The sequence below is a fragment of the Eublepharis macularius genome, chromosome 2 (assembly GCF_028583425.1).
Source record: "Eublepharis macularius isolate TG4126 chromosome 2, MPM_Emac_v1.0, whole genome shotgun sequence".
Taxonomy (NCBI): domain Eukaryota; kingdom Metazoa; phylum Chordata; class Lepidosauria; order Squamata; family Eublepharidae; genus Eublepharis; species Eublepharis macularius.
In genome coordinates, this window is record NC_072791.1 from 218,235,835 (window position 1) to 218,250,775 (window position 14,941).

Sequence of the window (14,941 nt, forward strand, 5' to 3'; positions counted from 1 at the left end):
TTTATTTTATGGCCGTGCTGTATATAGGAGCTGAGTGGCAAAAGGCACAGTCAGCACTATTGTTTCTTGGAGCATATATGTGTGGTAGCAGCTTCTGGTGGAAAAACAGAACATTTTCTTAAAATGATGGAACCGGTTTTTAAGGAACAAGCAACCGTAGAAGCTGACCTTCTTAAGTTCCTCGACCACAATAGCTTCACAAAGTTAGTTGGCTCTTGGAGTACATTTCCCCCCTTATTAGTGATGCTTGCTCTACTAGCCACTGTGCCTTCTACTTTTTAAACTTTTCGTTATAACATTTCTAATTAGGATAGTTTAAAAATACACATTTCTTTAAAATCACCAAAGTTAATCAATTTTATAAGTAGTATGGGCTTTCATTAACTGGCATTTATTCAGAACTGGAAATCTATGAGTAATAAAAAAGAGCGAGCCGCAATCCAAATTAGCTGTTTATTAACATGGGGGAGGGGGGAGAACCCAGCGCACAGACATTGCCTGAATTTCCACCGCAATCACGCGCACCTCTGAAGAGCCCATGTATGCTTTTTCAGCTGCAAAAAGAGCTGTGAGTAGGTGAATTGCTGTCCCATATGCAAATAATTTTGTGCTCGATCAATATCCCACGTTTAAAAAAAATACTTTTTTGCTTCACACAAACTGAGAATTTTCAGTCTAGTAAAGCCTTCGAAACCAGTAACAAGAATTTGTTACATACATGCCTTTTATTCAGTCATGGGCAATGTAAATCAGGAATGTGTTGTAAAAGAAACCCCTCTGCATTCCTTCCTCCACCCTGTCTGTCCCCCTCCCTCACCTCCAATCTCAACTCATTTGAACTTTTAGAAAACCACAGGAAACTGAGTCATAGAACTCCTCATGTCTTGGCTATGAGTGGAAATACATGTTGCGAATTACCTGTGGCTGCTCAAGTGTAAGATTTTCTGTGTGGTCCTCAATCCACGTGCAGGCTGTTCTTGCTTGATGTGCATGAATGCCGCTTTCATGGGAGCTCCCTTTGAGTAATTGCATCTGCGAGTGCATCTGGAGGGCAAAGCGCCAGTTCAGTTCTGTTTTAGCTGCAAGAACAAGTACTGTAGGCTCCTTTGACTTACCAATTTGGATTTTCTTTAACATGTGAGAAACTGTCAAGATCTGCATTTCAATGAATGCATGTGGGAGGTGGGGGAACCTGAGATACTTTTAGCAGTTGAAGAGGAACTGATATCGAACGCATTAATGTATTCACATGGCTAGTGTGCATGGAAAGTTGGAGGGGGGAACACGTGAAATGAGGTTCACTTGAACATCCCCAGGTACTTAGTAATGTATATTTTCACCCTATGTTGTGCACTAGAACTAGTGTGCAAGACCAAGAACACTTACAGTAGATCTTCAGCTATTGTGCATAGTGAAACGCAGGTTAAAACTCTGAAGAAGTATCCATATCTTTATATCTGAATACAGGGGAGTGAAATCAAAGCAGATTACGGTCCACTGCTGCACACTTTGGCTGAGTTTGGGTGGCTTTTAACGTGTGTATTGCCCACTCCAATCATCCGACTGGACAGGTAAGTTAAAATAATGTGCAGTTCTAGAAGAAAAAAACACAGCATCGTTTTAAAGTTAAGCAAATGCAATGTCTTACTTCTTTGTTGACTTGCATCCTTTAAGGAACACACAGGGCTGCGGCGAGCCATTGCAGGATCCCAGGCAATGGCTTCCCGGTTTCCCAAGCTGACCAGATCCCCCAGAACGTTGTCCCCTTATTACCCTTATCCCCTTGTTCTGATTAAATCCATGCCTTAAGCTTGAAGTTGGCATGGCACATTTGTAGCGTTGCAGATTGTAGTACAAATATTCAACTCTTTCTTGTTTTCAAGTTTACCCTGGTCTGAAGTTATTTCCTGAATTTGGGCCATTAATGAATAGAAGGTGTGAGGCTTTGGACACTGGACACTGTTACTTGAGCAGTCATTTCTGTCCTTTGCAAATTACAAAGAATGTGTTTGTCAAATAAGGCTTTGAGCCCGACTCTTTCGCTAATGTGGAGTGCATGACTGATTTCATTTTAATGTGCTGCAGCAAACAGCTGGAATGTTAATGTTGCCTCTAATATGACAACGACTCTCTTCCTTGTTTTCACGTTTCCTGTTCTTTAAAAGCAAAATCTTTGTCTCCTAAACTGATCAGTGAACTTCAGCTCCTGTATCTTCTGGCTCAAGCAGCTACAGAAGGGCGCTTGCGTACTTTTGTAATAATATGTAGAAATCTCTTATTCCAAGATCTGTGTAAAATACAATTACATTTTTTGAAAAAAAAAACCCTGTTCCCTTCAGGTTCTGATTGCACCGTATTTTATAGCCCAGAACTACCATGCTGGGAAGCGAATTAACATCCAGTATGAAAACAACATGTAGTGGAAAATGTCAACGGATTGTGTCCCTCCTCCATAAACAATTGCTTATTTTGGCTGTAACTGGAAGAGCCACATACTAAGCTCTCTAGCCAAGTGAGGCTTCTGAGGCTTAAAGGAAAGAGATTACGAGAGGCACATATTAGAATTGGGTTGCTGCCAAATTGCTAGGAAGTGAGAGGACGGGGCAGTTTAAAGCACTGAAAAAGGTAGACAGGAAGGGTTTGCTGAAACTTTCTTTCCCCCAGATTCTCCCTCCCCCCCTACCACTTTTCCCCAGGTGTTTTTCTCTGCGAGGGACATTGAAATTGAAGATAATGGCCGTTTTCACACTGCTTACCAGACATAGAACATCACGCCGAGCTCCCGGAACGACAGTGTCTTCCTGGTGCGATTTTGCACGAGAACTGTTCTCGTGCGAAATTGCACCAGGAAGACACTGTCGTTCCAGGAGCTCGGTGCGATGTTCCATGGCTGGTAAGCAGTGTGAAAATGGCCAATTTCAGGTGCTGGCAGAAAAATGGCAGAGAAGTAGTAGTATCGGGGACGGGGTATGTGGCCATTGCCATTGTCCCATTTCTGCCCTGGCCAGCACGGCTCTGCCGACATGAGGGTCACAGGTCAAAACTCAAGCAGCTGAGAGCGTAACTACACAATATGTCCAACATGTTTTAGGTCATGGATGTATTACTGGGCTTACTGTCAGATGTACATTGGAGGAATACACCTCAAAGTGATCGGTGCTGTGAAGGAGAGAAAGCACTTCCTGTGTTCCTTCTTCCCCACTTCCACCAACGGAGTGACCGTGGGGCTTTTTGCCATTTTTCTCGGGCTCCACACGTTCTTCTTAGGAAGCTTTTTCTCCCCTACCTTGCAGTGCAAAGCAAATGACTGCTTTTTAGGTGAGTTCCCCCAGTCTGACTGCAAGTCCAGTCATGCACCCTTGACCCAGCGGGCTCACCCCCTAGCTTCGGGGGTTTCATGAGGTGGAGGGTGGTCTCCTCGTCTTTCATCGTGTCCGATCTGAGGAGCTCTTCCAGCTCAGAAGCCATGCCTCACCGTCACATCTTCTCTCGAGTCGGTTGGCCCGCCGATCTTTGGGCCGCCCACTCTCGAAGGGTGGTTACCAGCCAGTTCCAATGGGTCGCCCCCCTCTTAGGGATCACTCCAAGCTCTCGTCTGTCATCGCTGAGCCTGGAGAGGCTCCATCGAAAGGTCTCCAGCCACCTCATTCCCCAAGCTCAGTCCCAGTTTGAGATTGATTAATTGTTCCTCTGGTGACTCCGAAGTCCCCTGGTCTAACTCGTACAGCATGGTGCCAGCAGTCCGTCGTCAGGGTTTTGGGTCCAGGGGAAAAGAGAAAGGGACTTCTGCCAAAATGTCAGTCCTTGGCAGGTAGAATCCCCAAGTTCCCCACAGCAAACACGCAGGTGTATTGGTGGAAGTAACTTTATTAGAGATCCATCAAGTACAAGGTCCTCAGACATGTGAATTGGCAGAAGTGACGTAAATGGGGTTGGTGATGTTAGTTATAGGGAAGGTTCCCGCCATCAGGATAAGGACCGTTAAAGCTTTGGGCACAGGGAGGTGAAGGGAGAAGCTAGGTTTAGGCTAGACAGAACAAAGAATGAAATCATCTCAGTTCCCAAGAAGGATACTGTCAGTCTATGGAAGACAGGATACGTTGAAGGTGACTCCCAACCCTTGCAACAAGAAATCCAAGCTCTCTTGAGTAAATGGGTCTTTATACGAAATGACCCCTGCTAAGTAGAAAGGTTAAATACTTCAGTCCCTCAAGGTCTCTGCTGTGATTAGATCTGGAGGCCCCGTAACTGCATAAATGCAAAAATAAAACTCAGCAAGGAACCCTACCACAGATTTCCTATGTCGCATGTTGTCTGGGCTTAGGACTTTCTCTGCTATGTAAGGGAAAGATTTAAAACCAGTCATCTAACTTTCTTATCCACTGACATGAAGATAAAAGCTCACATTAATTCCATCTCAGTCTCTTTCCCAACCCCGTTTCTCCAGAGTTCAGGAATGACAGACTGTCTGATGGATCTCATCATCACCGTCATATATAAAACCATTAAAACTGCCACCAGTGAATATGTACTTCTTCCTCTTGAAAGTATATTAAGCCTTTCTCTGCCAGTGACCAGAACTCTGATTAAACTGGCTTTCCAGGGACCTTCATTTCCTTTCCCCGGTTATTGCCATCTGTGAAAACCTTGGGACAGCCTGTCCGATAAGCAGCAAATTGATACAGACCCCACCAAATAGATCTACAAGTAGAAAACGAAAAGTGGACCCAAACACAAACAACAACTGCAATGAGTTTCTCTCTTCTCCTTGCTCAGTCTAAGCCCACTGACAGTCTTTGGCAAAGGCGTAAAGGAGGGGGTGCGATAATAAGAACTAGATTAAACCTATAAAACACCTTCTTGGCATGCATTTTCCTTCCCTCCCTCATTGAAATTCAGTGGAAATCCCACCGTCACTCAATTCAGTTGTGAATGAAGCCCCTGGACGTCATCGTGAGCAGCATTTTAATAAGGCCTGACCTGGCCCATGTTAAGTTCTCTGACAGTGTGGCCAACACTCAACACTCCCTTTTTCTTTTTAAGATCATTTACCCATAGTTAAATGACTTGATTTGCATTTTCTGTAATCTGTGTGTGATACAGGACACAAACAAGAACTTGTTCCCAGGGGACTTCCTAGGATCCACAGCTTTTCCCACCAGGAAGGGATGTGTGTAACCAATCTCCCTCGCTCCTTTTAGCCTCTCCCCATGGAATCTGCTGGATTTAGGTCTTCAATTCAGAGTCTCTCTAAACGAAACATCTGTGAAGAACACGTGTCGGGAGATGCAACGTTAGCAGGGTAGGGTAGATTTAAAAGACAGAGCCGGCAACAGGGCAAATGCTCTGCTATACACCGGAGCTGCGTGAAGGGGCTGTGAAATGCCAGAAGGGAAACTTTATCCCATTATAGCCTCTCCAGGTCCAAGCCCAACTCTAGAAAGCAGCTCGAACCCATTTCCATTCCTCACTGCCCTCTGCTTGCAGTCCCACACAGTTTTAGACTGGAGAGGTGAAATTGACAGAGCCTTTGTGGAGGCAAAGATGAAATTAACAAACCCTCTGAGGAGTGATCTCTGCTGGCTCTATCTTTAAAAACTATGCTTCCTGGCTAACATTGTGTCTTCCTGCACTTGACGAACACACAGCGAGGTGTCTCATGTAGAGAGACTCTCAGTCACCAGGCATGAAGAGCATTGCTTGGAGGAAAACGTCCCATCCCTTTAACAGTAGCATAATGTGCAGAAACGGGCAGCTAAACCTTTTCATGGCATGGTATGCCATGAAGCTGTATTGTGTTTATTGTATAAAGTTCTTTTAATGTTATTTGTATATTGTTTTATCTGTTTTTAACTGTTATTTATGTAAATTGAAATGTTGTACTCCACCCTGAGCCCACCTGGTGGGGAGGGCGGACTAAAAATCTAATATCATACATACATACATACATACATACATACATACATACATACATACATACATACATACATACATACATACATACATACATACATACATACATACAGGGCTTTTTTTCAGCTGGAATGCATTGGAACAGAGTTCCGGCACCTCTAGAAAATGGTCACATGGCCGGTGGCTCCGCCCCCTGAACTCCAGACAGAGGGGAGTTTAGATTGCCCTCTGTCTGGAGATCAGGGGGAGGGGCCACCAGCCATGTGACCTTTTTCGCTAAGGGTGATTTAAACTTTAAAAAACTCCTCCCTTGTTCCAGCTGACCCAAAGTAATAACATTGTGCGTTCCTGAGTTCCACCACTGAGTTCCACCACCTCTTTTCTCAGAAAAAAAGCCCTGCATACATACATACATACATACATACAATAAGTAAATAAATAAATGGTAAATAACATCCCACCAAGCCTGTATTAAAGGGGCAGGATGATTTACTCTAGGCCTGTTGGCAACCTTAGGCACACCGTTTTTTTGGCCATAATATAACAGAAGAACTTGGGGGGGGGACCTAGATTTTCCCATGGCAGATGCCTGTAGCAGTCTCACATTTGTTTTTTTAATGAAAAGGTGTTGCAGGAGGCTATGAAGCTGATGAGGGGAGTGAGTGCTTCTTTTTTGGGATCAAAAAATTGCCCTCCCCTACCTACTTTCTACCCACAGGGCTAAATGGTATCACTCGCAATGCTGGGACGAGTTGGCACATGAGTTTCATTACATTACATTAGGTAAAATCAAAAAGAGTCCAGTAGCACCTTTAAGACTAACCAACTTTATTGTAGCATAAGCTTTGGAGAATCACAGTTCTCTTCGTCAGATGCATGGAGGGCAAGAAGAAACTGGTCAGATATAGAGGAGGAGAGGGGAGGGAGGAGTAGATGCAAACAGCTCCTTCTGATATGGAGATCAGTTTGCTTCTGTAAAGGAAATCAGTTGCTTCTGATAATGAGATAACCATTCATAGTCCCTATTCAGTCCCAGCTTGACAGAGTCAAATTTACATATGAATTCCAATTCAGCAGCTTCCCATTGGATTTTGTTTTTGAAAGGTTTCTGTTGAACTACAGTGACCTTTAAGTCTTTGATGGAATGTCCTGGTAGATTGAAGTGTTCTCCCACTGGTTTCTGGACGTTTCCATTTCTAATGTCAGATTTGTGTCCATTTATTCTTTTGCGTAGAGGTTGGCTGGTTTGTCCAATGTACAGAGCAGAAGGACATTGTTGGCACATGAGGGCATATATCAGATTGGAGGATGAGCAGCTGTAAGAGCCAGAGACAGTGTAGTTGATGCCATTGGGTCCTGTAATTGTATTCCCTGGGTAGATATAAGGGCAGAGCTGGCATCTGGGTCTGTTGCAGGGCCTGGTACCTGTGCTGGTGACTCTGCTAGCCGATTCATGATTGTAAGTGAGAAGTCGTTTAAGGTTGGGGGGCTGTCTGTAGGCAAGGAGAGGTCTTCCACCCAGGGCTTCTGAGAGAGAGGCATCATTTTCCAGGATGGGTTGTAGATCACTGATGATACGTTGGATGGGTTTGAGCTGGGAGCTATAGGTGACAACCAGTGGTGTTCTGAGAGGTAACTGTGAATTTCCAGCATTGTGCAGAGAGTTGGACTAGATGACCCTAGAGGTCCCTTCCGACCCTGTGATTCTATGTCATTTACCCTCAGCCAATTGAACACAGCCTTCCCCTCTAAAAGCATGCTTTTCACCATCGTCTTTATCTGCTTTGATTGCTCTTTTGGAACTGGATCAGAAAATCCAGCACAAAACAGACAACAGACTTTGATTCCTTAAATAGATTTCAGGTGGTGGAAATTTATTTTTAGTAACATATTTCCCATAGGTAGTGTTGGGAGCAGAATCGCCCTGATCCAGCTAGTTGTGTTGAGTCGGTGTTAGGATTGCAGGGGACACAGGCTGCCTTTTGTCCCCACCCGACCATTACTTTTCCTAGTAGACTGTGGGGAAGGCCAAGATGTGACCTTCCGGGCCCCATCACTACTGGGAGGCAAGGGATGATGGGAACTTGTAGCTTTCATTAAGGTCCTTCTCTTCCTCCTTATACTTTCCCCTGTCATCTGGGCACTAATTGAAACCTAAGTCAGTGAAATTAATAGCTCATCATGTCTTCTGTGCAGTTCCCGTGTATTTCTGCACAGAAGAACATTTGATGAACAAGTTACAGGTAGGTACAACTAGGGATCCCAGACCCCTGGTGGGGGCGAGGGATCCCCTGCCCCTGCTCCTCACACCCCGCCCCCCCTTACCTGAGCAGCGGGGGGCCACGCACCTTCCTTATGTGCTCCCCTGTGGCACGGCGCACTCCCGTGCGCTGCAGCCAGTGGGATCGGGCCTGTTTTGGCCTGGATCAGGCCCGCTGTGGAGTGTGGGAGTGCTCCTGTGCTCTGCAGCGCTCAAAACGGGCCCGATCCACGGCAAACTGGGCCCATTTTCAGCAGCTGCAGACTGCAGGAGTGCTCCTTGGCTCTGCCACGCCCCCAAATGGGCCTGTTTTGGTGTGGATCAGGCCTGTTTTTAGCCACTGCAGAGCGTAGGAATGCTCCTGCGCTCCGCAGCACCCCAAACGGGCCCGTTCTACCATGGATCGGGCCCATTTTGAGGCGCTGCGGAGTGCAGGAACGCTCCTGCGCTCTGCAGCGCCTCAAAAACGGCCCTGATCCGTGGCAGAACAGCCCAGGGGCCGCGCAATGACATCACTCCTGAAGTGATGTCATCATGCCTGTGGGGGCCCTCGCTCACCCCCCTCTCCCCAAAGGTAAGTGCCAGGCCCCTGTCCTCTGCCAGGAGATTGAGGGGGCCTGGCAACCCTAGGTGCAATCCTGTTTTTCATCATCGTGTTTTCCCATATGGGAACTGCACATGTGTAGGCCAGCCCGACGCATGCACAATTCCCATGTGTTCCTGCACCGAAGAACACTTGATGAACAACAGTTACAGGTAGGTGCAACCCTGGTTTGTTTTTTTGTTTTTTTGCTGTGACTCAGTTTTGCCATGCAGTTGTTAAAAGCACACAGCATCTTTCCAGAAAAATGTATGTTTGAATTAATTATATCCAGGGCTTTTTTTCAGCTGGAACGCGGTGGAACGGAGTTCCGGAACCTCTTGAAAATGGTCACATGGCTGGTGGCCCCGCCCCTGCCTGGAGATCAGGGGGCGGGGCCACCAGCCATGTGATCATTTTCTCCAAGGGCAACCCACTGAGTTCCACCACCTCTTTTCTCAGAAAAAAAGCCCCGATTATATCCCATGTTTCTATCCAGTGGGAACCCAAAGTAGCTTACCATATTTGATTGAATCGTTGAGGTTAAACTGTACTGGCATATTCAAGTGTTGTTTAAGAAGTCGCATTTGTTTTAAAGAAAAGAAATCACAGTAAGACAGGAAGAGGAGTATAGATGGTTTTAAACACATTTGAATTGAATGGCTCTGATTGTATGGGCAGTTTCATTGTCTTTCATTCTTTCCTGCGATCAGCTTTGTTGCTCTTTCTGGAGCAAACGGCCAGATAGAAAAAAAAATATTGCTCTCTCCAAGGAATTTTGCTTGATTTGTGTTTCTGCTTTTACTTTTGAAAGCAGTTGTGTGCATAACCAATGCCTGGTATGTTTTTTCTTAGTTCATGAAAAGGGAAACAGAATTCAAAGTCTTCATACAAATGAGTCTCTTGATAGTCACAAGCCAGGGCATTCTTTCATTTGCCTCACGTCACATACAGAGCGGCATTGTACTCATGTGGAAATCCCAGTATGTTCCCCCAAAACTCACTGGCCACAGTCCTATACAAAGTCTGGCCTCTTAAATCTCCATCAAATCTCATCATTTAACTCTACACCGATTTCCTGCCCATAACATGCCATTTCAGAGCCAAAGCGGAAACATCTTTGATCAGATCTCCCCACTTTTACAAAGTTTCTGGGAGCTCTTTAAAGACCAATACAATTTTCCAGGGTATAAGCTGCCATTTCCTCCTCTCTGTAGTCTAGCCTCGAAGTCTTACCTCGAAGTTGGCAAGCCTCCGTATGAAAATTGCAGGCTTGTGAGACACGGTGAGTGAATTGCCTTCCACCTTCCCTCAGAAAAGCAGGGATGGGGTCCCCAGCAACACAATGGCTACGCAAATTGGAAGGAACCAGCAGTTTCATTCCCAAATGCTGTTTCACTGACCTCTTCCTCTTTCCTTTGCACGCTACCCTAGAGGAAGCCACCGGAGGGTAGGCTGAATTCTGCAAGAGACAAACTGCCCTCAGATGCCCCCAAGTCAATTGCCTGTTGTCAGCAGGGCTTGTTTTGAGTCAGGACAAGAAAAGTCTAGAATTTTTGAACAGCAGGATCCAAGTTTGCTTGACTCCATATTCAGTAAAGTTGCTGAAAAACATATTGTTGTGGATGTATAACAAAGAACAAGCGTAATACGAATGTGGTAACTTAAATGCAGAAATGTTTCTCTCAGGTCATTTCCTTTGTTCTGAGTGGTGTGAATTATATAAAACATTGGCTAAAATGATTTTTATCGGAAGTATCCAACTCTTTATCATTAAATAGCATAATAACAACAATGAGTGGCTTACCCAAGACCATTTACTGAGCTCATGGCAGAAGTGGGATTCGAACCAGCAGGGTGCCCAACCACTGAACCACTCACCAGAACAGTATGAAGCACATTTTTTATGTCCACCTATTCCTTAGTCCCACATTATATCCACATGGTATTCTAATTCGTTCTACAGATTTTATGAGAGCTCGTTTTTAGAAGTCCCCCCCCCCTTTCAAAAAGCAATTTGGGTATTCTGTGTAATTAGAAAAAACGTAGTCAGGGCATGTATACCTTTCCTTCCTGAATTTCCAAAGTAGCTGGGATGGGGATGATTGGTGAAGAGAAGAAACCTCTGAAAAAAATGCAGGCACCTGTAAAGCAAGCACACACCACTCCACTGCATCCAATAGAATGCAATTGGACAATGACACAGCTAGGCTTTGCTACTGTGGGGAGTCTGCTCAGAGTACAACATACGGTGTTTTTGTGGGTAGAGTCCCCTCTGTCTTTTTCTGTTTATCGTCAGTATTAATAAGCTTTCTACTGCAGAAGGTCTGATTATTTATTTACTTAGCATATTTCTATATTCTGTGCCAGTGGTCCCCAACCTTTTTGGCACCAGGGACCGTTTTCATGAAAGACAATTTTTCCACAGACCGGGGGGGGGGGGGGGGGACAGTTTCGGAATGATACAATTGTGCACTTTATTTATCTTATTACATTATAATATATAATGAAATATTTATACAACTCACCCAGGGCTCATTTCGAGGGGGAACGCACAGGAACGCAGTTCTGGCAGTTCCCCAAAGAGGTCACATGTCAGGTGGCCCCACCCACCTCTCGGCCATTTAGGCCCGTTTCAGCCTCGATTGGGGCTGAAATGGCCAGGATTGGGCCTCTGACGGGCGGAGGATCACTCTCCCGCTCAGCAGCGGCCAGATCCTGACCATTTTGAGCCCCTTTCCGGCCATTTTCAGCCCCTTTTTGCCATTTTGGGCCCAATTTCAGCCCTGAAATGTCCAGGATTGGGTCCAAAACAGCCAGGATAGGTGATGTCAGGGGGTGTGGCATATGCAAATCAGTTATGCTAATGACACACTTCTGGTGATGTCAAGGGGCGTGGCATATGCTAATGATTTATACTAATGAGTTCCACCAGCTCTTTTTCTACAAAATGACCCCTGAACTCACCACAATGCGGAATCAGTGGGAGCCCTGAGCTTGTTTTCTTGTGACTAGACGGTCCCATCTGGGGGTGATAGGCTACCACCTACCTTGGCTGCTCCCTGGAGCCAGCTCTGCGCTCACCCGTCACTCACCTCCTGTGCGGCTCGGTTGCTAACAGGCCACAGACCAGTACCAGTCCACAGACCGGGGGTGGGGGAACCCCTGTTCTATGCCACCTCAGCAGAGCTCAATGGGGCTCACAATTAAAAACCTGTCAGATAAGCCTCCAGCATATCTGCCATGTATTAAGTGTTTCTTGCTAGAATAATATGCCTCTGAGTACATGCAGAGTAAAACCTGTTTTCTGTTGCTTTGCTGCTAACTGCTTATCTCACAGGCAAAGTGTTTTGATTAGGAGTTCCTGGCAAGCCTGGGAACTCGACCTTGAATTCAACGCAGAGAATAGACCAAGCTACACAGAGACTGAACTGAGCTAATCTTTCCAGGGCTTTTTTTCTGGGAAAAGAGGTGGTGGAACTCAGTGGGTTGCCCTCGGCGAAAATGGTCACATGGCCGGTGGCCCCGCCCCTGATCTCCAGACAGAGGGGAGTTTAGATTGCCCTCCGCGCCGCTTCAGCGGCGCAGAGGGCAATCTAAACTCCGCTCTGTCTGGAGATCAGAGGGCGGGGCCACCAGCCATGTGACCATTTCAAGAGGTGCCGGAACTCCATTCCACTGCATTCCTGCTGGAAAAAAGCCCTGCATCTCTCCCCTCCTCTCTTCTTCTCAGGCTCTGCGCGGCAGAAATCCTAATGGACTTTCTTTCCCACTGGGGGCAGGGACATCCACCTATAATTAACCTTGCCTTACTACCTTTAGGCATCCCAGCCAATTCCATTGTTACAGCTTCTTGACACTGGTATCTTTCTTTAATAAATACAACTTTAACTCATACACCTGAGTGATGCAGTGAAGTGTTTGGGGATGCACCTGGCAAGTCCTGACAAAACCAGAGTATAAAAAAGCCATGATACCTGAGCAGCATAAAAGCTCTCCATAAAATAGAAGCAGATCATTAAAAAGCTCGTAAAATAAAACCCCTAATTAAAGAAGAAGGTGCCATCAAGTCACAACCAAATTCATAGCGATCCCATCCACAGGGCATTCCAAGCATGAGATTAACAGAGATGGTTTACCCCAAATATTACAAGCCTGGGTAAAAATCTGTGTTCAGGCTTGGCACCTAAAAGAAAGTAAAGTAGGTGCCAGGCAAGCCTCAAGGGGCAGGTTGTGCCAAAGCTGAGGCTCTACCACAGAAAATGTCCAGTCTCTTGTCACCACCCGCCTTCCCTTTGAAGGCAGGGGTGTAGAGAGGCAGATCTTAACTGGTGGGCTGGCCAGTATGGGAAGAGTCCTTCAGGTACTCTGGCCCCGAGCCGTCTAGGTAAGAATGGTGCCCCAAAACACTTGGGTAGCCACTGCAGATCTTTCAGCACAACGGTGATACAATTCCTGTAACCAGGGGTTTTTTTTCTGGGGAAAGACATGGTGGAACTCAGTGGGTTGCCAGCACCGGGGGCAACTCCTGGTGGGAGGTGGTGCCCCTGGTACCACATCCGCATGTGCAAGGTGTGCGCAATGACATCACTTGGGGTCAGCTGGAACAAGGAGTGAGTTTTTAAAACTTTGAATCGCCCTCAGTGAAAATGGTCACATGGCCAGTGGCCCCGCCCCCTGATCTCCAGACAGAAACTCCCCTCTGTCTGGAGATCAGGGGGCAGGGCCACTGGCCATGTGACCATTTTCAAGAGGTGCCGGAACTCCGTTCCACCACATTCCAGCTGAAAAAAAGCCCTGCCTGTAACCAACCCCTGACAACTGCCTGGCCACCATATTTTGAGCCAGTGGAACTTTCTGAACCGTTTCCTGCCCCGTGCAGAGCAGATTACAGTAATCTAATTTAGATGTGACCAGAGCAGGGATCACCATTCATTTCAATGAATGTGGTAGAAAGATGCATGTGAATGTGTAAGCGTGTGAGAGATTTTAAAAAATCATATTCTAAAATTCAGCCTCTTTGATTTTGCAGTGAGGGCAACCTGGCCACGAAGCAAGTGGTTTTCCTTCAGAGACCCGTTGTGTGGAGCCCAGCTGTCCAGACACCTGAGGTCAGAATTATCTGCGTTATTTATTGCATTCAAATGCATGTTTTCTTTGGTCATGGAATTCAAGGCTAGCAAGTAAGAGAATTTAGTTTACTTGCTAAAGTTTTGTCAGGACCCTCCCTGTTTCTGTTATCTATGGAATTCAAGGCGCCATGCAGACGGGTCCTAAGAAGGCTCCCGTCCGGACACGGGCCCATAAGCTTAGCATTATGCAGCCCAGACCACATGGAGTGTAGCAGACAGACACGCCTGTCAGTTAACCTGTTGGCTCTTAAATCGTCCTGTTTGGAACAGCGTAAAGAGCCAGTTTCCAAAGCAAGGGTGTGAGAAGCAGACGCTGTAATAGCCGGCCCAGATCAATTTGTCTGGCTTCTCTGCCTTTTCCTGCGGTCTTCTGTGGGCTCCCAGCATCACCGAGAGGCTACTGGGCTGGGCAGACTGAACAAAAATTCTAGCTATTCCCTCCCTCCCCATCCCGTCAGAGCTGGTTGAATATTCTGCAAACCACTTGAAGACTTTTGGCATGCTCTTCCCAGCCAAGGCAACTATACAAACTCTGCCCAGAGCTCCGAGGGTGAAAGAAAGAACGTCATTATTACCAGCAGAACCCAGGATTTTCCCCTTTCTCCCCCACCCTCTCTCTTCACAATAAGGGCCAGATTGTGTGGAGTTACGTAAGTCCTAGGATGAGCTGTGCAACAGACTATTATCCATTTCCTCACAGGGTGAGAGGAAAGACATTAAAAATAAAGGACTCAGAATAGCTTGTGCAGTTGCCGACCTCAGAGGATCCCCTTTCCAGCTGGGTCATTTCCCAATGAGGCTGTTTTTGCGCAGGAGCCACACTGACCATGACACAGCTGCTGGAGCAGTGTGGTGACAACTGTTGTGGCTCTGGCCTCCAGTAACCCTCTGCCCAGAGAGCCATTGCGGGTCAAGTCCTGCCTTAATAACAGCTGCCCTTTTGAAGTCCACATGGATCTCTTTAAAGGTCGCCTCTGGTAGCCAACGATCCTTTACATATTATCAGGTGGCAGGACGAGAAGGCATTCTCAGCCTCCTTTCTCTCTCCCTTTTTTA

The 14,941-nt window shown here is 46.3% G+C and overlaps 1 protein-coding gene across 2 annotated transcripts in view; it reads left to right on the forward strand.

The window, feature by feature from the left end:
• The window catches only part of RFTN2 (raftlin family member 2), a 45,389-nt gene that overhangs the window by 23,108 nt on the left and 7,340 nt on the right, over nt 1-14,941 (forward strand). Inside the window, exons 7-9 of one of the 2 annotated variants that reach the window (XM_054972954.1) lie at nt 1,468-1,571; nt 9,971-10,038; nt 13,786-13,864. In XM_054972954.1, coding sequence (XP_054828929.1) covers nt 1,468-1,571; nt 9,971-10,038; nt 13,786-13,864 — 251 coding nt within the window. The remainder of the gene's footprint in view (nt 1-1,467; nt 1,572-9,970; nt 10,039-13,785; nt 13,865-14,941) is intronic. The other variant, XM_054972953.1, reaches the window with a different exon arrangement.